This window comes from Azolla caroliniana, unplaced genomic scaffold, assembly GCF_043228905.1.
Source record: "Azolla caroliniana isolate FFs.n. ecotype wild unplaced genomic scaffold, voAzoCaro1.0.p SCAF_20, whole genome shotgun sequence".
NCBI lineage: Eukaryota > Viridiplantae > Streptophyta > Polypodiopsida > Salviniales > Salviniaceae > Azolla > Azolla caroliniana.
This window is the reverse complement of record NW_028230455.1, coordinates 14,193,885-14,215,580: the sequence shown is the minus strand read 5'-3', so window position 1 is coordinate 14,215,580 and position 21,696 is coordinate 14,193,885. Positions and strand designations below refer to the sequence as shown.

General features: G+C 38.4%; 3 protein-coding genes across 5 annotated transcripts; all 3 read right to left on the bottom strand.

Annotated features, from left to right (window-relative positions):
• Positions 1–3,935: 3,935 nt before the first annotated feature.
• LOC147851180 (uncharacterized) lies at positions 3,936–13,449 on the bottom strand. 3 transcript variants are annotated; one of them, XM_087335959.1, is made up of 8 exons: positions 8,199–8,265; positions 7,947–8,103; positions 6,590–6,721; positions 6,397–6,441; positions 5,105–5,274; positions 4,936–5,024; positions 4,614–4,721; positions 3,936–4,503 (listed from the first exon to the last, which is right to left on the bottom strand). In XM_087335959.1, the coding sequence occupies exons 2-8, from the start codon at positions 8,048–8,050 to the stop codon at positions 4,390–4,392; spliced, it is 762 nt and encodes a 253-aa protein (XP_087192085.1). In that variant the 5' UTR covers positions 8,051–8,103; positions 8,199–8,265; the 3' UTR covers positions 3,936–4,389. The 3 variants fall into 3 exon arrangements, with proteins under 3 accessions (XP_087192085.1, XP_087192087.1, XP_087192084.1); XM_087335961.1 differs by lacking the exons at positions 7,947–8,103; positions 8,199–8,265 and adding an exon at positions 13,431–13,449; XM_087335958.1 differs by having other exon boundaries at positions 7,947–8,259.
• Positions 9,442–13,424, bottom strand: LOC147851181 (pentatricopeptide repeat-containing protein At4g04370-like). The gene has a single exon (XM_087335957.1). The coding sequence runs from the start codon at positions 13,296–13,298 to the stop codon at positions 10,314–10,316; it is 2,985 nt and encodes a 994-aa protein (XP_087192083.1). The 5' UTR covers positions 13,299–13,424; the 3' UTR covers positions 9,442–10,313.
• Positions 13,450–20,601: 7,152 nt separating the features above from the next.
• LOC147851179 (uncharacterized) lies at positions 20,602–21,696 on the bottom strand. The gene has a single exon (XM_087335401.1). The coding sequence runs from the start codon at positions 21,634–21,636 to the stop codon at positions 21,094–21,096; it is 543 nt and encodes a 180-aa protein (XP_087191527.1). The 5' UTR covers positions 21,637–21,696; the 3' UTR covers positions 20,602–21,093.

The window sequence follows — 21,696 nt, the reverse complement described above, 5'->3', positions numbered from 1 at the left end:
GATATGTTAGAATAAGAGATAAACTGAGCAATATCATGAGGAAAACCATAACGATTAGGAGGGACCCCTGCATTACTGCGAGAGGTCCTCCTAATCTTGATAGGAGGAGAGGAAATCATATCACCTGTGATTTCTAGGTTCGGGAGTTCTGTAGGTATTTCAGAAGTCGAGGCAGGTCGGGACATGGAACTTGATGGCACATGTGGTGCTGAAGACGTGTTCACATTTCTGTCTTTTTGCCTCCTCTTCCTTGTATACACCTTTAGCTCCCCCTCAGCTTGAGTCCCAACACATATAGGCTCCTCGTCTTCGTTTCCTTCTTCTTCCGTACCTCCTACGCTCACTTGTTTCTCAGCTGATGTAGGGATCAACAAAGGAATTGATCCTATTTTTAGCAACCTCTCACAATTATCTCCTTCCCTCATATTTTCAGTCTGAATTAAGTCATCAAAGGGTGAAGTTACCCCTTGTTTATAATATGGCTCTGACTCTCTGAAATGCACATCCATGCTCACAAATAATCTCTTCTCTACTGGACTCCAACAAACATAGCCTTTTTGTGTGGCAGAGTATCCCACAAATACACATTTTACAGCTTTAGGATAAAGTTTTCCTACAGATGGTCTACTGTCCTTTACAAAACACACACATCCAAATACCTTCAAAGGAAGGATTCCAGAGTTATTGCCTTGCAACAACTCACATGGAGACTTCCACTCCAATACTCTAGAGGCCATTCTATTGATCAATGTGGCAGCCGTCAAAACTGCTTGTCCCCACAACTACTTTGGGACATTGATAGAAATCATCATGCTTCTCGTTACCTCTAGAAGATGCCTATTCTTCCTCTCCACTACTCCATTTTGTTCTGGTGTATATGGGCATGTAGTTTGATGTTGTATTCCTTGATCTGAGAGGTATGCCCTAAATGTCATGTTAGCATACTCTGTTCCATTATCAGACCTCAACACTTTTACTATTGCACCATATTGAGTTTGAACTGCTCTATGAAAATCTTTAAAACAAGCAAATACTTCATTCTTTTTTCTCATCAAATATAACCATGTCACACGAGAGAAGCAGTCAATGAAAGAGACAAAATATCGATATCCATTAATAGAACTTGTGGGACATGGTCCCCAAACATCGGAGTGTATTACATCAAATGCATTGGAGCTCCTATGACCTGAACTAGCATATGAACTTTTAGTAAGCTTACCAAATTCACATGCATCACAAACAAGTTTTGTTTTATCTGCCTTTTCAAAAGGGGTGGATACACCTGACTCAAAATGCCATAAGAGGCATGTCCCATGCGTTGGTGGTGAAGTATTAACAAGTCCTCATAACTCATTTTAGATCCCCTTACATCTATTCCCTCTACCATAGATGCTAATGTTGAATCCAGCCCTTCACAATCCAAACACCATAGTCCACTATGCCATGTGCCAGTCCCAAGTCTCCAACCTGTCCCTTTCTCTTGGAATATCACCTTGGGAATATCAAAAGAAACAACACATTTTAGTTGGTGTACGATAGAACTTATAGATAATAAGTTTACTGAGAAAGAAGGAGCATGCAACACATTAGACAATGTCACAGAGTCGGTACATTTTACTGTACCTATATCCACTACAGGTTGTGTAGTACCGTCAGCAATTTGAATGCTTTTTCGCATTGCTAAGTGAGTATACGAGGAGAATTCACTAGCATTACCCGTTACATGCCTAGATGCACCAGAATCAATTATCCATTCTGGTGCAGAGGCAAGAGTATTTGTGTTGCTAGTACTTGTGGCCGAATAAGTATAGGTGGCAATGTTACCCCTTAACATGAATGAAGTATCATCTGCGGCTCTTTGCTTCCTCCTAAGTATTTCTAAGAGAGCTTGATCCTCTTCGGTGAACACCACCTTGGTTCCTTCCTCTTCTTTTGATACCATCAAGTTTGCTTGGTAACCTCCTCTTGCACCTCTTCAGCCCCCTCGACCACAACCTCTAGTTTGCCCACGTCCTCCATATTCTCTCTCCTTAGATGGTTTAGGGCAAGCATTCTTGAAATGACCAACTTCACCACAATTGTAGCATTTTCGATTTTCACTTCCGCTTGAATTTGACACCTTTAGTTCCGATCGCACCCCTGGAAGTTCGGCAGTGTCAGAGAGCAGCTTCATTCTACTCTCCTCTTGTATCATAGTCGCGATTGCCTCATCAAGTGTAGGAATTTCAGCCTTGGCTAGAAGAACTGCCCTTCTTTGATCAAATGATGGGTTGAGATGTTTCAAAAATTGCATAGTTCTTCTTTGAGCAGAAATTTCCTTGCTCTTACACTGAGGATCATTGCACATTGTCACAGGCGAGAAATGATCGTATTCTGCCCATAGGCGCTCTAGCTCTATGGCATATTCCTGAATCATCCTATCTCCCTGGCAAACAACATCTCACCTACTCGATTTGAAATACTCTCATGTTGTTTCCCCTCCCTGCATACGTCTTTTGCAATTTCTCCCATATCTCCTTCACACTTAAAATTCCATCAACTGTTGTGGCGATTGATGGAATCATGGAGTTGAGAAGCCACGTGTACAATGACATGTGGGTAGCTCTCCATGCTTTCCATTCATTGCTCGTTTTGATAGGAGGCTCTTTCTCTTCTCTCGTAAGGTAGCCGTCAAGGCTTCTCCCTGCCAAGGCACCTATCATCCGACGCGACCAGCTCAAGTATGTGGCTGGTCCATCGAGTTTGAACTCAATTGGGAGGAGTTCAAGTCGGGGTGGTGGTTGTATTCCTGTCACACCTCCAAATGCTACAATCTCAGCATGTTTCATGTATTTCACCAATGTTTTCACCTCATCTTCATTCAATTTTGAGAACACATCATCCATCTTGTCAAGTTGGCCTATCTCTGCTTTCCTCTTCTGACTTTTTTCCCAAGTCACCTCTCAATCACATAGCAATGTCATCCCAAATGAAACAAAAAAAAACCCCCTTTCCTCTCTTGAATGCTAGGACAGTGCTGTTCCAATCACTGTCATACCAACAGAAGGGTAGATCTAGGGTTCTGTAGAGGACAGATCTAGGGTTTTGCAGAGGGGCGGATCTATGCTCTGATACCATAAAGAAATATGAGAAAGCACATTTGTTCAGTAATATACATTGTTAGGAGGGAGAAAAATACAGAGATCTTTTCTATTTACATGTGGAGAAAGTCCCTCTTTATCAAGGCCAAGATCTGGCCGTTGGGCTAACTAGCTGTTGAAACTAACTAGCCGTTATAACTTTTAAACATTCTCAACATCATTACTCTCCTTAAGCCATCTCATGAAGTAGGCCATCTGTTTACATCCTTATTCAAGCTCTTTAGTAATATTTGTTCTTCATTAAAACATTGGATGATACAAATGGATCAAGCAATGGGTTGCACAAGTTTCTTAGCATGACCCTCCTCAAGCCGTCTGGTGAAGTAAGCAATAGATTACTTCAAGCTCTTTAGGGCTATTTGTACTGTATTAAAGATCAGACAATGAATAGTATAGTTATTGCAGGGATACACATGCATGATATTCAAAAAAATGAATTGTACAAGTCTCTTATCCTTCTTGAGACATCTCCATTAGTAAAGCAATCCTCATTCAAGCACTTAGTAGTGCTAAATGTACTGTACTAAATATCAGAGAAAAAGAAAACTTATGGGAAGTACACTTGCATGATATAAATACCACAATCAGCTATTTTTACCAATTTGGAAAAACAATTTACATAGACCCTAGACCCTAGCTCATGAGGTGCTTCATATTCCTTCAATCTAGGAAGCTCATATCAAGCAACTACATTTTCAGTTATAGTGGGCAACATTCCAGTTAACCTTTGTTTGAAACCTTCAACTTATTCCATTACAATCAGTTATGCATACATTAAACTCAACATGCTTCAGACACTTCAATCTAGGCACATATCAAATTGTGAAGTTCTACTACATAAGGTTTCTTAGAGGTCCCATGTCATAATTCTATAACCAAAACTCCAATGCTGCAAGATGCAGTTTGGGCTCATTGCTATAAATTCACATGCTAATCATTTGCTGATGCCTCCATCAGACATTTGTTCCAAATCATGGACCCTTGTTGAGACAAGGTTCAAGGGATAAATCCATGCCCATAAAATATATTATGGCAAACAAAAGACAAAGGCATCATCATTATAAGGAGTTAGTCCCTAAAACAAAAAACTCATTGCCCTCCAAGGACACTGCAATTTTAATGGTACATTGCTATCTTCTTACTACAGTAGATGAACTAACCGAGAGCATTAATAGTACATGATCTAAGATCCTGTTAATGCTAATAAATTGACATGCCATCATTCCATAGATTGATGGAGGGGTCTTCCTTAGACTTCAAGAATGTGGGAATTTACTTCCCAAAATTCGTCACCAATAATGTCTCCATGTTCAATGGTCAGCGCATATTTGGACTTCTTTGTAGGAGCTTCAACATCTGCCACCTGATACAAAGAAAAAAAATGCCCTCCCTCTTAAAAAGATGCTAAGATTTAATACACATGCACACAAGGACCGAGAGGGAAGAATGTATAACTTCATACATACATAATACCTTTCTTCTAAAAATATATGATCCTTTCCGAAATATTGGCGGAAGGGTATTATAGTTAATACCAAATTCCTTGAAAAGCATTTCATTTTTGAAGTCGGCTCTCGTTCCCTGCAGTCAGAATTATGTAATAAATGAATAAGGAAGTAAACACTTCTGGACATATATTTAACAGGAATTCAGAATAGTTCACATAATAATTGTTCTGTAAGATTTTCTACAACTAACAAAGACCTTAACAAAGAAAAGAGGGTAAGTACAAAGAAGTTCATTTCTTTTAATAACAACCACAATATTGTTTGCGCAATTAAGTTATAACCCTTACTTGTAGCTCTTTGTTTGCGCAATCCTTACTTTTTCCTGCCTTCTTTACCATAGTCCAAAGGCATGTATTATATTGATTGTTGATATGACCTAAAAAAACATAGCAAGAAGATTAAACATAAAAAACATATAAAAACTAAAAAATCATGGCAAAGGAAGAAATGGATTACAGTCAACTTGGCGCCAAGAAATATAATCCCTCAGAACTAACTTGTTAGGATAGCAAACAGCCCTTCCATCAAAAGCAGGAGAATATTGTAGTTTCTTATTTGGAAATAAGGTAGGCCATTTGAAAACATATGTTGCAGCAAAAAGCGATACAATAACTGACACGAGCTTGCTGTGAATTGAAGATCAACAAAAGTCATAAAAATTAGGCTCCATGTTAATTAGATCATCCCAAAATCCAAGAATAGAGTAGAATAAATTTTTTATTGTCTATGAGAGATCAATTTCAACTCATGGGACAAAATAAACATATCATAATGTATTGACTCCTTCCTAAGAAAGGGGGTTACTACTTTGTAGTAAAAACTCTTTATGTGAAAACAAAACACATATATGTGATCACCCTTCTTGGTAAAGATTTGAATATGACACTTACTTTATCATGCCCATCTAACAAATCATCATACTTCTTGCAAATTATTATATTCTGAGCTTCTGAGCATGCGAGCAGTAACAGATATTCCTCCTCCACTAGGTTTTCATTGCATATCTTCATAATTGGGTGATGATACCATGATGCTACCTCAACATCTAGCTTGTGTGAGCAAGTTCGAAGAACTGCTAAGATCTTTGAGGTCCAAGGCTAATGTTGGATACATTTTAGTCACTTTTACCTTGTATTGGAGTAAACATTTGCAATGTAATATTTCAATTTTGACATTTTGGTATCTTGACACTTCTTAGTGACCTTAGTAATCTATCATCGGTGATTACATACTTCATATAGAGCTCCAATACACCCTATATTTTAAACCATTTCATAATGTCAAGCATCTAGCCAGATAAGAGAATTTTGCGCTTATTCATTTCCTGTACCTTGCATCTTATGTTCCAAGCCTGTTTTGGCAATATGTGATCGGGCATATTCTTGATTTTTGTGATATACTTGTATACTCTTTGCATGACTACCAACTGTATGGGCTGAGCATCTGTTTCTAATAACATAAAAGGATACGACGTTGAGGATTTAAGTCCCAAATTTTCACATAAGATCGAATTTTGAATTTTCTCTATTTCATTCTATGAACTAAATGATATTAATCTCACTTCTCATCCTTGAGTATCAATTTGGTTGAATTGACTCTCAGACATATACAACTATTCCAACCCGCATGATGTCTAGACTCATAGCATATATTCAACCTATTTGTTGATGGAACAAGGATGGATACTATCTTGTGAGATTAGAACTGTGCACATTTTCACTCAATGTGTATTAAAATATAGGACATACCTTGCACGTCTCCTATATAGATTGCTATCTTTGTGAATTACGAAACTGCAAATATAAACCAAGTTATATAAGATTCCAATTTGATTTTAGATATACTTTTAGAATAACTATTTAGCAGATCTTGATAACATGGCTTCCACATATTACAATAATTTGATTCGGTTACATATATTATCAATATTTCATGACTTACCTATACTCATCACTTACACCATATGCAAATACAATGTCAGGCAAATCCTCCATTACAGCTTTGCCACACTCGTTCATTAAATTTAGGGCATTTATATCATTTGGTTTTTCAAAGTCATGTACATCTGCAAACCTGGGAACAAACAGAAAAAGAAGAGATGATACATTGCAGCTTTTGATAACTAGAGGCTAACATAAAGCTAACAGGACACAAATAACAAGAAACCAAATAGACATGTTATGTTGTGATCTATATATAGATTGGGATTTCATTAATGCATTGAAGTTCAGTTTCCAAATCTCTAATTAACTTCTCTATAAAAACCTAGTTACTTGAATTTGAACTTGATCAAGACACCCATATATCATAGCTCAGCCTTCGATCACATTTGAACTTGTTTTCAGGACATTTTCTATCCCACACATTTCCTTCCAGAAAAGAAATGTGTATGTATACTTTGCATTCAGGAGATCTGAGCAACATAAAACTAATTAACATCATTACTTGTTAGGATCTGGACTGCTTTAAAATGCTGCCACAATGTAGGAAACTTCAAATGGAGCTGCTTATGTGCCCCCCTTTACAACTTAAGGCTGCTATCTAACACGCAATCAAGAACCTACATAAACGCATAGGACTGCCTTTCACAATGAAGGTAAAAGATTTGAGTGAGAAATCACCCATGCTGTTATCCTCCTCGCAAATGAAGAAAAGATGGCTACCGAAGGTTCAATCATCAACGAGCTGAAACAGCAAATGTCAAGCATATCCCATTCTGTGAACAAGTCACAAAAGCGAGGGATCCACAATGGAACATATGTGCTCCAGATGCAAGTTCTCAAGCATGGATTTTGGATAACAAGCTACTAGAAAGGCTAAAACGATTTAGAAACCTCATGTTATATGGAACCGAGTCCAATTTGGCTCTCATTATAGAAGTAGCACAATTTAAAGTTATTTCCTTTTTATCATCTGGCGTCATAAGCGTTTCCCTCACTTCAGAGATTTCTCCATCTTGGGGTGTCCCATGTTAGAGATTTTTGGAAGGTACCATTTTTAGTATCTATGTTCAGAAATTTGCTAGATTCATTACTACCCTATATTTAGTTATACTTATGTTGGTTTGTTCTCAAATACCAGCAACATGTTGGTCTCTTGTTCGGTCTAATAGGCACTTTTGGTTTCTTAAAAGATATTAACATAACTGGCTTCTTCTATATATATAGTTTTTATTTTATTTCATTTTTTTTTATTAGCATTTTTATTTTGCTTTATACTTGTTGAAAACCTCTCTCTGCCTATTTTTGCCACTCTCTGTTTCTTAATCTTTCTGGTTCTCGGATATTATGAATAGTACCTGTGAAAAGAGCGTCCATCGATTCTCACAACAATCCAAGTCTGAGGAAGTAAACGATCTTCAAGCTCAAACGACTTGACGTACTCATACTTGCTGTTAGCCATGGAATCTCATGTCATGTGGATAAGTGGTTCTCTGTTGGAGAAGGTCGAGAAATCTAGTGAAGAGAACGTAAACAAAAAGAATCGTGAAAAATACATGCAAACTAGATAGGAGCAGCCATGGCTGATGTATGCTCTGTTCTACTTTAACCTTATGAGACTTTCCTGAAGAGCTTTTAAAGCATATCAAACCTCTGGGAATGGAAATGCCTTAGTAGTAGTACCACAATAATGAGGAAGCCTATTGTGAGTGAATGTACTAAACCTAGATGGAGTGAATGTCCACAGAAATCCCCGTCAAGTAGAGTTAATGCCCTTGATCACGAGTTATTCCCCTAAATGCCCTTGATCACGAGTTAATGTACTTCCACCGGATATTGCTTTCACCTTGGGATGCTCGATAGGAAGAAATGAAATACTTCTTAGCGAAGGCTCAAGCAATGTAATCCAGGGTGGGCCACAATAATTTCATTAATGATGAAACAACCTTGCTTCTGAATTATATAGTCCTTGTACTACAACATTGAGATTATAGATGAGATATGATTAGGAGTAGAGTTAAATTAGCATAAATTCAAGATCATGTGATTGCTAGGAAAGTTTTGAATTTCACTATATAAACATGATTGGGCAGGTAGGGAATTTGACATGCATTGAAACATCTTCACAACAATTTTGCGAAACATTGATATCTATAACAAGATTTGTCATTTCGGGGGCAGTGCATTAGGCAAGAACTAGGCCTTGCATACGAGCATCAATTACAAGTATCGATGTCCTTTTCCTTGTATCAACATCTTGGCACTAAAAACGTGGCAAGATGGTGACATTGGTGAAACACATTCTGATTAGAGCAGTTATGGATAACATCACTATTGTTCATAACGAGATAGTGAATGGGGGATCTTGGGAATGGACATCATGCTTGGTAACCTCTAAAGGCCAGAAGAGGTTTTTGAACAACTTGCTGTTCAAGATGAAGTCTCTTGGAATGTGCTAATTGCAGGGTATGCAAAATATGCATGAGAAACAGGGTTTCTTAGATCAACAGTAACTTGTAAAATACAGAGCAGTAGATGCAGTCAATCCTTTTCTGGAGGAAGTTAATTCCAATTTAGATATATTCAAATGAGACTTAACTATTGCTCCTTGAGTTGATGGAATACAAATGTTCATTTTATTACTTTTGAGATTTGATGTAAATCTCACAAGAGTGTATGTTTGCCATTCCTTGGTTCATCATCAAAGCATCTTTTATACCATAGCATAATGACATTTTTGCTGCATTCCGTATATGAAATTTTAAGAACCATCTGTCGCTTCATGGCTTTTGTTTCATGCTAGAATTTTAGGTAGTGCAAAAATAAAATCAGCAACTGGCCCAAATTATGTGAGGAAACTCAAGATCCACTCTTTTAAAGCACTTATTAAGCTCAAGATCTTATGTGATGAATTTAAGCAGCTTTTTTGTCCGGTGAGAGGGGGAAGGGGGATATTCTCCATGGTGCAACGTGTCTCCAGCTTGTCCATGTAAATGCCTGGTTCAAAAGAGTTGGTTTTCAATATGAGCTTCTCCATGGTGCAACATGTCTCCAGCTTGTCCATGTAAATGCCTGGTTCAAAAGAGCTGGCTTTTTTGTCCGGTGAGAGGGGGAGGGGGGATATTCTCCATGGTGCAACATGTCTCCAGCTTGTCCATGTAAATGCCTGGTTCAAAAGAGCTGGCTTTTTTGTCCGTGAGAGGGGGAGGGGGGATATTCTCCATGGTGCAACATGTCTCCAGCTTGTCCATGTAAATGCCTGGTTCAAAAGAGCTGGTTTTCAATATGAGCAAATATGAATCAGCCTTTTGTTGTGGGGAATTTGGCAAAATCATTTTTCCACGAAATTCCAAGTATATATTTGCATGCAAAGGAGGTTTTTTGGTGCATGTCCCAAACTTGAATTGTTCTTGATATCAAGCTCGTTAGCAAACTCTTCATGTTCTACTTTGTCACAATTTTTGCAAATTGACAAATCCATAAGTTCGGATGTATCTCCACGCATCGAAACTTGATATGTGTTCTCATATAATCATATCCCCCCAACCAAACTTGCAGGAAAATGTTTCTTGAACGTCAACTCCTTGGCAAATTCATGTTTTATGACATCCTAATCTTGTCATTTCCCGTTTTATCTCAACATAATCTTGCCAATTCCTGTTCTATGTCAACATAACCTTGCCAAATTCCTGTTCAAAGTCAACATAATCTTGCCATTTCATGCTCTATTTTCTCATAATCTTGCTCTTTAAAGCTTCTCTGACTTTTGCAGCATCTTCATGCATACCAGCTGAAGAATAAAGATTTGCCATTATCACATAGGGAGCAGAATTATCAGACTCTAGCTCAAGACACTTCATAAAAGCTTTTTCTCCTCTCTCTACATCACCATACTTGTGGCAAGCTCCAAGTAAATTCAAACATACCATTGGAACTTTCTTATATGGCATTTGCCCAATCAATTCTTCTGCCTCATCCAAGTGTCCAGCTCGACTAAGTAGATCAATCATACAAACATAATGTTCGAGTGTAGGAACCATGCCATAGTCTTTACTAATTGAAGCAAAGTATTGTCTTCCATGATCAATAAGTCCAACTTGACTACATGCAGTAAGGGCACAAGTGAAAGAAATATGATTTGGGTCCACACCATCTAGCTTCATCTGTTGAAAAAGGGATAGAGCCAAATCAGCTTGACCATTTTGTGCACAAATTGCAATGAGTGAGCTCCAAGAAACTACATCTCTGCAGGATATGTTTCTAAGGATGCTCATGGCCTTGTTGATGTTCCCACATTTTCCGTACATGTTGATGAGTGCATTCCCCACAACAGTATCTATCTCCCATCCCTTATCAGTTATCATATTATGGATACTTTCACCTTCTGATAAAGCTGCAATGCTAGCACATGCATCAAGAGCACAAATATATGTAATTTTATCAGGTTCCACGTGTTCATTTTCCATTTGGTGAAACAATGTCAAAGCCATAGTTCCGTCCATATTCTGCCGGCATGCAGTCAGCACAGCATTCCAAGAAACAACAGTTTTATGATTGATCCTATTGAAAGCAATGTTTGAATCTTCCAGACTATTGCATTTTCCATACATGCTAATAAGGGCATGGCCAATCTCCTGGTTTTCCCCATATCCAACACTAATGACGATAGCATGCAATTTTCTTCCCTCTTCTAAAAGCTCCTGAGCATCACATCCATTAAGTGCATACAAGAAGGTCACTTTGTCAGGATACATACCCATTTCTTGTAGCTGATAGAAGAGATTCAGAGCCTCTTTGTTCTCTCCATTCTGAACACACGCTTTGATAATTGCATTCCAAGAAACAATGTTTTTTTGTGGCATTTGTTCAAAGATGCTCTTCGCTTCACCGAGCCTTCCACATTTTCCATACATTCTGAGGAGGGCAATTCCAATGGCGAGATCATGATGGTGATGGCTACTTTGTATAGCCACATGACACATCCTTCCATTGTCAAAATCTTCTAAACTAGCACAAGTATCAACCATGTAGATGAAGGTCGCCTGGTCAGGCAAAATACCCTCCAACTGCATTCTATAAAACATTTGTATAGATTCTTTGACATGACCTTTGTGATGGATCAAATTATTCCAAGAAGCCACATCTCGCTGAGAGATTGTCCAAAATACTGCTTCTGCTTCATCCATATTTTGAAGCTTACCATAGAAATTCACCATAACATTTCCAATTAGTACGTCCTGATCATGCCCAAATTTCACAGCATAGGTATGTATTGTGAATCCTTTCGCTAAACTAGTACACTCATCTAACATGCCAAAAAACGTAATATTGCTTGGATCAAAGCCATTTTCCAGCATCCCATGGAACAGAGCTAAAGCTTCATCTTCATGACCGTTCTGGGTACATGCAGCAATCATTGCGTTCCAAGTGATGACATCTCTTTCTTTCATCTCTTCAAACAGTCCCTTTGCTATATCGAAACAAAAACACTTTCCATAGAAAGTGATGAGAGCATTATTTACTGCAATGGCATTCTTGTATGTAGTGTTTGATATGGTGGAATGGATACTCTTTCCTACTTCTAAGTCCCTTACCATCGTGCAGGCATCTAGAATAGTAACAAAAGTAAAGTTATCAGGTTTCACCCCAACTGATAACATATGAAAGTAGATATCTAATGCTTCCTCACTCTGGCAATTTTCCGTACATGCTGAAATCATAGAGTTCCATGAGATTATATCCTTTTTATCAATCAGACAGAGTACAATTCTGGCACTACAAAGACTATGACATCTTCCATACATGGAAATCAGTGAAGTTCCAATCATATCATCTACTTCATAGCCATTGTAAATAATGGAAGCGTGGATTTCGTAACCGTCTTCAAGAGCATCAGGAGTATTACATGCACTAAGGATACAAACATGTGTTACCTTATTTGGTTTGCTATCTTCTGACCTCTGCATTTCATAAAACACATGTATAGCTTCCTTATCCTTACCATACAAAGTAAATGCTTTGATCATACACGTCCATGAAATCACATCCTTACAGGGCAAGGCTTCGAAGACCAATTTCATTATCTCAAAATATCCATTTTGAAGATAAGATTTCATTAACAGATTCCATGAAAACAAGTTAGCTTCAGGTAATAATCTGTAAAATGCTAACTGTGCTTCGTCTGTGCTTCCACATTGACCATACATCTGAATAAGAGAATTCCCTATAAAAATGCTTCGATCGAGTCCATATTTACATATGAGGCTATGGAGGTATCTACCATGATCGAGATCTGATGGTTTATCACAACCTTTCAGGGAAAGCACAAGATCATTCAAGTTAAAATTGAGATCACTGTTGCTGCCATAATTAGCTATGACTTCTCTGACAGAACTGATACTACCTGTTTCAGGTTCCATAAATTCTTCGATGATATTTTCAAGCCTTGGATCTGTTGAGAGATTATCATCAGACTGATGCTTTTTGCGTGTATGACTGCCGCACTTTCTTTCAAGCTGCCATGGAAAAAGTTTCCCCTCCCGTTTTTGCAGGATGGCATAGTTTCTCTTCCTTCGTTCTCTGCCTGTTTGAAGAGGGATTGCAAGATGAAAAGTTAGTGATCTCTTCGGATCAATATGATGATGATCGTTTCTCAGATTGCCTAATAGTACGATGGAAGCAAAAGCTCCCTGACACAAGGAGATGCTCATCAGTCATGAAATCTAAGGTAATATAACAGATTTAGGCATTTCCTCTGATCTCATAAAGGTGATGATCGGATCATCTTTAGTCATGAAAACCTCAAAGAGACAAAAGCCATGAAAGCTCGGTAAAAACAACACATTCTCATGACTTTCTGTTGAGCTTCAACTGGGTGGATCCTGAAGATAGTGGAGGCGGCGGTGACGTTATGATATTGATGAAGACGACGATGATTATGATTCGGTTGCTCCTTTTGGAATGATTACAGAGGTGGAGAAAGAAGGGGAAGGATATGCATACCAGACAGTCACGAACATTTCTGCTTCGGAAGGAAACGCCTGTGGAGACATGATCCTGTTTGGAAGCAGCCGAGGAAGGTCCGCCATCGCTGAACCCTTCCTTGCTCGGATAAGGAAAATGGCCCCCCCTGGGGAGGGGAGGGAAAGGGGTGCTGACGTGGGGCCATTTCATTGGCGGGATGGCCTGCTGACGTGGGACCATTTCATTGGCGGGATGCCTGCTGACGTGGGGCCATTTCATTGGTCGGATGGCCTGTTGACGTGGAGCGATCTCATTGGCGAAGACAGAGACGATATTTTTATAGTAACGTGGGCCCCGGGATACCCTTACACACCAACGTTTGTTGAAATTACCCGCATACCCTTTTGGGTTCTGATGACCTATTCTTCTTGAAACTCGGTGCACACATACGGGACGGGCATCACGGCCATTTCCTTTATTTCTTCTACATGAAGACAAGCAAACATGAACGGATGGTGGTTAGACTAGTGATGGTGCAACATGAGAGAAATAAGACCTCCTAGTGCTCATCTATATATGACCTTGGAAGCTATATTTGTCAGATGTTTTGGTCGCAGAGGAGTGAGATAAATAATTGAAGTTTGTGGTGCTTTGACTTCACAAGGAGTGAGATAAATTCATGAAATTGATGATGTTATAGGATTATTCTAGTCGAATGTACGAGATTCATGGGGGAGAAATGGAAAGGGACAAAGTGTGCCCCATCACAAGGATCTGTTGTTGTCTCTTAACATGTGTAGCAATAATTCTAGACATTTAGCACCGAAATAGGAAACTAGCACGAAACCCTAGGTCTAAGGTAAGACGTCAACTTACAAAAGCAAGGGCCATTAATGGGGTAAGTTTGTGAACAATGAAGACTTTGTAAGTTAAGAGCATGGCAACATTGCCCCAAACAAATTTGGCTTGTGGATAGGAAGGAAGTGTACAAGGGGAGCATGTCACGGATGAATGACATTCTTCTCAAAAAGAACCAAAGGATAAGAGGCATTAAGCACACAAAACACAAGTAGGTGAGAATGTTGTTGATGATGCCTAAACGTTGGAGATTTCCCTGAAGGCGGGGATGCACAATACAACAATGGGTGTTGGCAACAAATTTTGCCTCAATTAAGGAATTCAAACAGCTTCTTATCTATCGATTCATGAAACCCTTAAGCTAGGAGCCATCAAGTAAATGGAACAAAACTAGGAGGGAATGGCTAAAATTTGCTTATGTAAAGCTCCCATGGTGCTACAATAAAAAGTAGGTCAACACATGAGACTAATCCAAGGAGGTGCTCATATCGTGTCGGATGAAGTATGATGGTGGGTTTATGCGAGAGGATAAGTTATAAGAGATAGAGAAGATGATAAAAGCAAGGGTTGTCGATTCAGACAATTTGCATACATATAAGGTCAGAATGAATGATGGAAATGCTGACGATCTGATTGGGAAGAATCAGGAAGAAGTTTGAGCTACTGATGGCGGGTCATGAGCATTTGTCCCCATTGGCTTGGACGGCTCGGGACATATTTTGTCCGCACGACAAGACAAGCCAGGAAAGCGAGTCTTGTGGGCCAATGACCTTGTAACACATCTCATCTCACCATGTATTTCTGTCCAAGAAGGCTCTTTTTCTTAAGAGGGCATATATAGAGAGAGCACCACACAATTTACAAAGGTATGTTGGGATTATCCAGAAAAAAGGAAGGAAAGGAACAGAACAGAACAGAACAGAACAGGAACAGAGCAATCCATGGCACCTCTAGCATTACCTTGTGTATCTCAGCTTGCTCCTCAACCACACCACCAAGCTTTCTACTCGGCAAAATGCCAAATCAGGATCATTGGAGAATCAAGCTGTTCGGGTATGCTGAGAATCAAAGGTAAGAGCTCTGACCCATCATCGCCAAGCACACCATGGAAGCTCAGATCCTCTCATGTTGTGAGAGCTTCTTCATCCTCAGATGTTAAGTCAGCCATCACTCCTGCTCTCGTGAAGACGCTCCGTGAAGAAACGGGGGCCGGGATGATGGATTGCAAGAGAGCATTAGAGACTAATGATGGAGATTTCGACAAAGCACGAGAGTTTCTTCGAAAGAAAGGGCTAGCTAGTGCTGAGAAGAAATCAACCCGAATCACTGCAGAGGGACGAGTGGGTAGCTATATTCATGACAATCGGATTGGCGTCCTTATCGAAGTGAATTGTGAAACTGATTTTGTCGCCCGTGGAAATATCTTCCAAGAACTTGTCGATGACCTCGCGATGCAACTCGTTGCATCACAACAAGTCAAGTATATCTCGATTGAAGACATCCCAGCTGAGTTTATTGCAAAAGAGAAGGAGATTGAGATGCAGAAGGAAGATTTGGCTAAGAAACCGGAGGCTATACGAGCAAAGATTGTTGAAGGGAGAATCGCGAAGCTACTTAACGAGCTCTCATTGCTCGAGCAATCCTATATCAAAGATGATTCACTGCTAATCAAGGATCTTATCAAGCAAAAGATAGCCGTGATAGGAGAAAATATAAAGGTGAGGAGGTTTGAGAGGTTTGTTCTTGGAGAAGGACTGCAGAAACGTAGCCAAGACTTTGCAGCCGAAGTTGCCGCACAAACCAAATCCAGCTAAGTTTCAATTTGATCTAAGTGTTTATCCCATGGGGTTTGGTTGTTGTCACGGTTACGAATATGAGTAACTGCCGTAAGAGAGATTTTATAAACCTAACAATGTAAGCAAGAGTGGAGATTTGAAGATCCTTTTGTTTTTTTTTGTTGCTGGATTTCCTCTGAAGAGATTCATGTTGGCTTGTTGCAAAGCCCATTTTTTTCAAAACAAAAAATCTATATATTTTTGTACCTGTTAGAGTTTATTAAGGTCTAATATGTAACAAATGGAAGAAGAAAGTGGTCTCATCCAATGTAAAAGATTTGGATATCAATGGTTGGTTTTCTTATCGGTTAGAAGCCCATCTGTTAAAAGGAAAAAAAAATTGAAATAGCCTTCAGTTTTTCTTTATTACCTACCCAAAATGCTTGCTGTGTGTGTGTGTGTGTGAGAGAGAGAGAGAGAGAGAGAGAAGAAAAGGGGATGAATTTACCATATAATTGAGAAAAAGGGCATTTTGACCTTAATGATTACTCAAATAACAGAATAAATTTTCCAAGAGCATGTTGTTGACCCAGAGGGCATTTGGGTAAATTCAGAAAATTTATAGGCACTCGGCAAAATAAGCAAAAACATACCAAAATATTTGGGGAATATATGAGTATGTTTATGCACTGACAGAGTAATTTGGTTTTCCAGAACATATCTAAGTTTGATTGACGTGTTTTTACTTTTTATTGCTGCACTTTGGGTTTTAAACTGATTCCTTGTTAAGATTTCCATACATTGTATGTTTTTTGGCTTCTTATATTATGAGCACTATCCATTGTAAAAACAATGAATAATTTAATGTGACCTTTACTAATTACAAGCAAAAAATCGTAAACAATTAGCAGTAGTTCCATAATTATTTGTTGTGTTGGGACTTAGCATGCAACAAAGATCAAGACAAGGTTGAAGTAAATGAGATTGAAAGCTGATGCTCAGGAAAAAGAAATTAGTTTGTATTCAGAAATTTGTATAGGGAGAGTCCTGCTTCATCAACTGCTTGAGATTGCCCCATCTAATTTCTTTACTTGAATGCATCTAAGCTAAAGCAACCCCTCCTTGTGACATACATAACCTTATCAAGAGAAGGTAGAGTTTGGTGTTGGCAATGCAAAAAACTGGAGATTAGAGCAAATTGACATTGAAACAAAGATGTATAATGCTCAAAGCGGACATGATATTCCACATAATTGTTAGCAGCCATTCCCCTGTTGTAAATTTTATGAAATATCTTAAAAGGAGCTTCCCATGCTACATGTTTCGATATGAATTCATCACAAGATTCATCTGCTCTTGTCATTTTGATGTGTCATTGGTATGAACTTACAAAGTTTCAATCAATATAAGTTTGGTGATCTCTTTAATCATGCATATTGGAACCCTTAACGTTGTCCTTTTAGTTTAAATAATGAATTTGGAAGTCATGATTGAATAGAGATTTATTGTAAGAGTTTAAAGATTTTTGAATCATTATTAACTAATTAATTCTACATGGTTATGGACATGATAGGAGGACTCATTGCCTAATCTGGTTAAGGCATTTGATCAACCCCACAAATCTTGATTGAATGTGGAGTCATCGTTCTTACTCTAGTGAATCATTTAATTTGGTGATAATCACAAAATTCTCAAAAGAAAGATGTACTTTGAAATAACGTGTTGCTGACATTGCATTATATACCATAGTTGCAATTATAACTCATAAATATGAGCATTGAGGATCATCAAGAGGTCAATGTGCATAACATCAGAATTTCAGTTCTGCCTATTTGTTTTTTTCAGGGCCACTAAGCAAAGTAGAAAGAAAACACTTTACAAAAATGAAATTTCCCCAACAATCCATGTGCATTAATATTTAATGGCAAAGTTGAAACATATAACCCATTGCATCTCAAACACATTGTTTGCACAAGTTGAGATGGTTTATGTGCATGGAAAGGCGGCAAGAGCACTAACATCAAGTTTTCATGGAAAGCACAATGCTATGTTTATTGGCCATATTATTATTATGTTTGCCAATTTCTGTGAAACAAAGGTAACATTATCTTTTGTGTCAGCGTCTTAACTTTCCCATATACTATCATCAAGGAATTGGTTAGATGTGCAAGTTTCTATGAAACAATCATACACAGCAACTTTCCCATATACTATCATCAAGGAATTGGTTAGATGTGCAAGTTTCTATGAAACAATCATACACAGCACCGTTTGATCAAGGCGACATAGGGCAAAACCTTGACAATCTTCCAACTTGTAAGATATTTTACATCCTCTATTGTGAGAAAATTGGCCAAATGAATTCTTGAACATATTTACACTAAAAGCTACAGGGGGCTTACAATAATGTTGCATCTTCAGTGAAGCCTCAGCCACATTGAAAGCATGCCTTGTACCATTTCCTTTCTTGAGATTGCCATTAAGTTCCTTTATTTACCAATATTTTATAAGAATGACACAATTTACCTCTATTTGTAAAACCTAATTCGCATTGAAGTTTGCATCATTATCTAATTAAGACCTTTTTTATTAATTAATGGGCCTAATTAATACTCTAATTTGCATTAAAGTTTGCATCATTACCTAATTAAGACCTTTTTATTAATTAATGGGCCTCTTTAATACTCTCTCTGCACTCTTCCCCTACCCCGTCCGTTCTAAAGCCCAAAATTGTTCCCTTCCTAATCCACGCTTATTGCTTTTATTCTTAATCCCTTTCTTCATATGTTCTTACCACGGTCATGCTAGATGTTATCCTGATTGATGTTGTATTTGGATTGTGTTCATAATGAGCCTACCTCTCACTAATTAATTCAATTGCTGATCTTTTTCCTTCATCTACTCAAATTGCGGTCATAATGGTATTAATTGCGATGTTAAATTATCTCACCTCATAATCCGTATTCAATAAACTTTTATTAGCATTAATTCACATTTTCGGTTAAAAATGAGGTAATGACATACCTGACACAAACCTCTCAAGAAAGGATATCTACCTAAAGCATATTTCTGAAAGAAATTTTGTCCCCAAAAAATGTAGCACTTGCATTTACAGAAATCAATCTATGAGATGAATTTACATCTCGAGCAAAGATGACTATGTACAATGCAAAGGATTGTGTTGATTGCAGCCTGCTGTCTACATCTCAATGTGTTGATACCACTACACTCAGGGATAAACATATTCCAATGAACAAAAGCCAATATCAAGAAAATGGACTTTTTGCAATGAATCGAGCCTCTAAAATCATTTGTCAAGATACCATATACTTCACATGAGACATGGAGTTTTCCAAGTTCCCACTGATACTTCAATTTCATCAAGTAGCCACATCTAGAATATCTACCAACAAGAATGTACTTCTTGACTTGATGTGCCTTTCAAAACATGATATTTGGCAGCACATACCCACCATAATTATTGACAAGAACAATGTCCTTACAAAAGATTATCAGGAATAAAACTTGATTAACTACCTCTGCTCAATGATCAATCCAAATGCTTCTTGTTCTAACCATTCAAACTGTGACCAATCCAATGCTTCTTCACCTAACCACTGTGGAATGTGAACAATCCAATGCTTTCTTTATATAACCTTTGTTGCGCCTAACTTACAATCAATGCATTCTTCCAAGAGTACACAGACAACATATATCTTACAAAGTCTTTACGTTCAAACAATTCCCAAACCATACATGATTTGGATAACATAGACTGTCTAGATAAGGAATTCTTAAAAGAAACCCCCTATGTCAGATATGGAGGACACAATATATATGACACTAAAATCAAATATATCCTTCTTCTTGAAAACATGCTTTCGAAATCAAGGCCACAAAAATACAAACCTTCTTGTTGATGGCTCTTGCATCAATAATCTACATCTCCGTTACCTTTGGATTCATGGTCCACCTCTCTTACTCTTCTCGTCCATGAATCCGAGAAAGATTTGTGACATCTATGAAGAATCCATAAATAATAAAAGGATTTATCTCTGAACCTTATTCCAAATGAAGGCAACTAAAATCTACATCTTCCTGATGGCTCACATCAATAATGTCAAACTCCATTGCTCTTCTTTTCCATGAATCCAGAGATTTTCGCCATCTATGCATCTATAAACAGAGACTTCGTTTCTGACATCTGCCATACTTTCATACCATTGTGTATAGCAGAAGAAACACAAGAACCAAGCCAACCAATCATTGAGCATATGCATGTATGCATATTATGATCTATCATTCCCAGAAATTCCACGCTGCAGAAACTTAAAGATGCATTGCCCCTCAGAATCTTGAACAATAGTTTATTGATTACAATCATCACACACATTAAGAAATGTATTCCAAGCTTTCGAAAAGAATAATACAGATTTTATTGTGTATAAATCCAATTTAGAGTTCAAATGGTATAAAATTACAACCCCTAAAATGAGGTGGGTTGAGAAAAAATCAGTTTACAACCATCAAATGAGTGGGTATTGTGGGTTGAGGAAAATGACGCACTTGAAGCACTTGAAAAAACTTCCCATTATAAATGGGAATCACACAATTTCATTGATACAGACAAACTACTTCTTTCCCAAAGAAACCATGACAGACGGAAGAAGACAGTAAATCGGTTACCTGAAAAATGAACCGGTAGATCAGTTTCTTTTCCAGGAAAAGCTCTGACAGAAGGAAAAAGTTGACCTATAGATGAAGAACGAGAAGAAGAAGAAATGAAGAGGAAAGAGAGAAGGAAGGAAAAAAATGATCAAGCTTCGGCATGGCTATGGTCAATTGACGCAGAAACAAAAAACAGAAGAATCTTCTTCATTTTCCGTTTGTTCTGCCTCTGTTGTAGAATCTATGGAGCACCAACAAGGAGGAACAAAGCTGTGAGGATCAACCAAACCATGTGTACAAGAAGCAGAGATTCAAGAGCTTTTCCACCGAGACTTCCTTTGCTTACAAACTCACAGAAACCTGTATAATCTACTGCAACGCCGGCACATCCAGCATCCACGGCTCCACACCAATACGTCTGTCCGTCCACGCCACACACAGGATTTAACCTGAAACATCTCGCAGGGCAAGACAATGGCACATCCACTACGGACACCAAGCTTTCTTTTTCTGATTCTTTCTCCAAAGCTACCGAGCTTTCTTCATCGGCGTCTTCCTCCACAGCTCCCCAAATTTCCATTCCTTCTTCATTCTCCTTGAGGATTTCCTTCCTATTTAGCTTCAGATCGGAATTTACTCCGCCTGTGCGTCTGCGACTGCTTCCATCTCCGCGGCTTTCTTCTTCTGCAGTTTTTGATGAGCCCTGCGCGATCTGGAGGAAGAGGAGGAGGAGGAGGAGAAACACTGCGAGAAATCGTGAAGAAACTTTACCCTCGGCGGCCATGGCAGGAAGGGACGAAGGAACAGAACAACACGAAGAAGAAGAAGAGGAATGCGTGTGTAT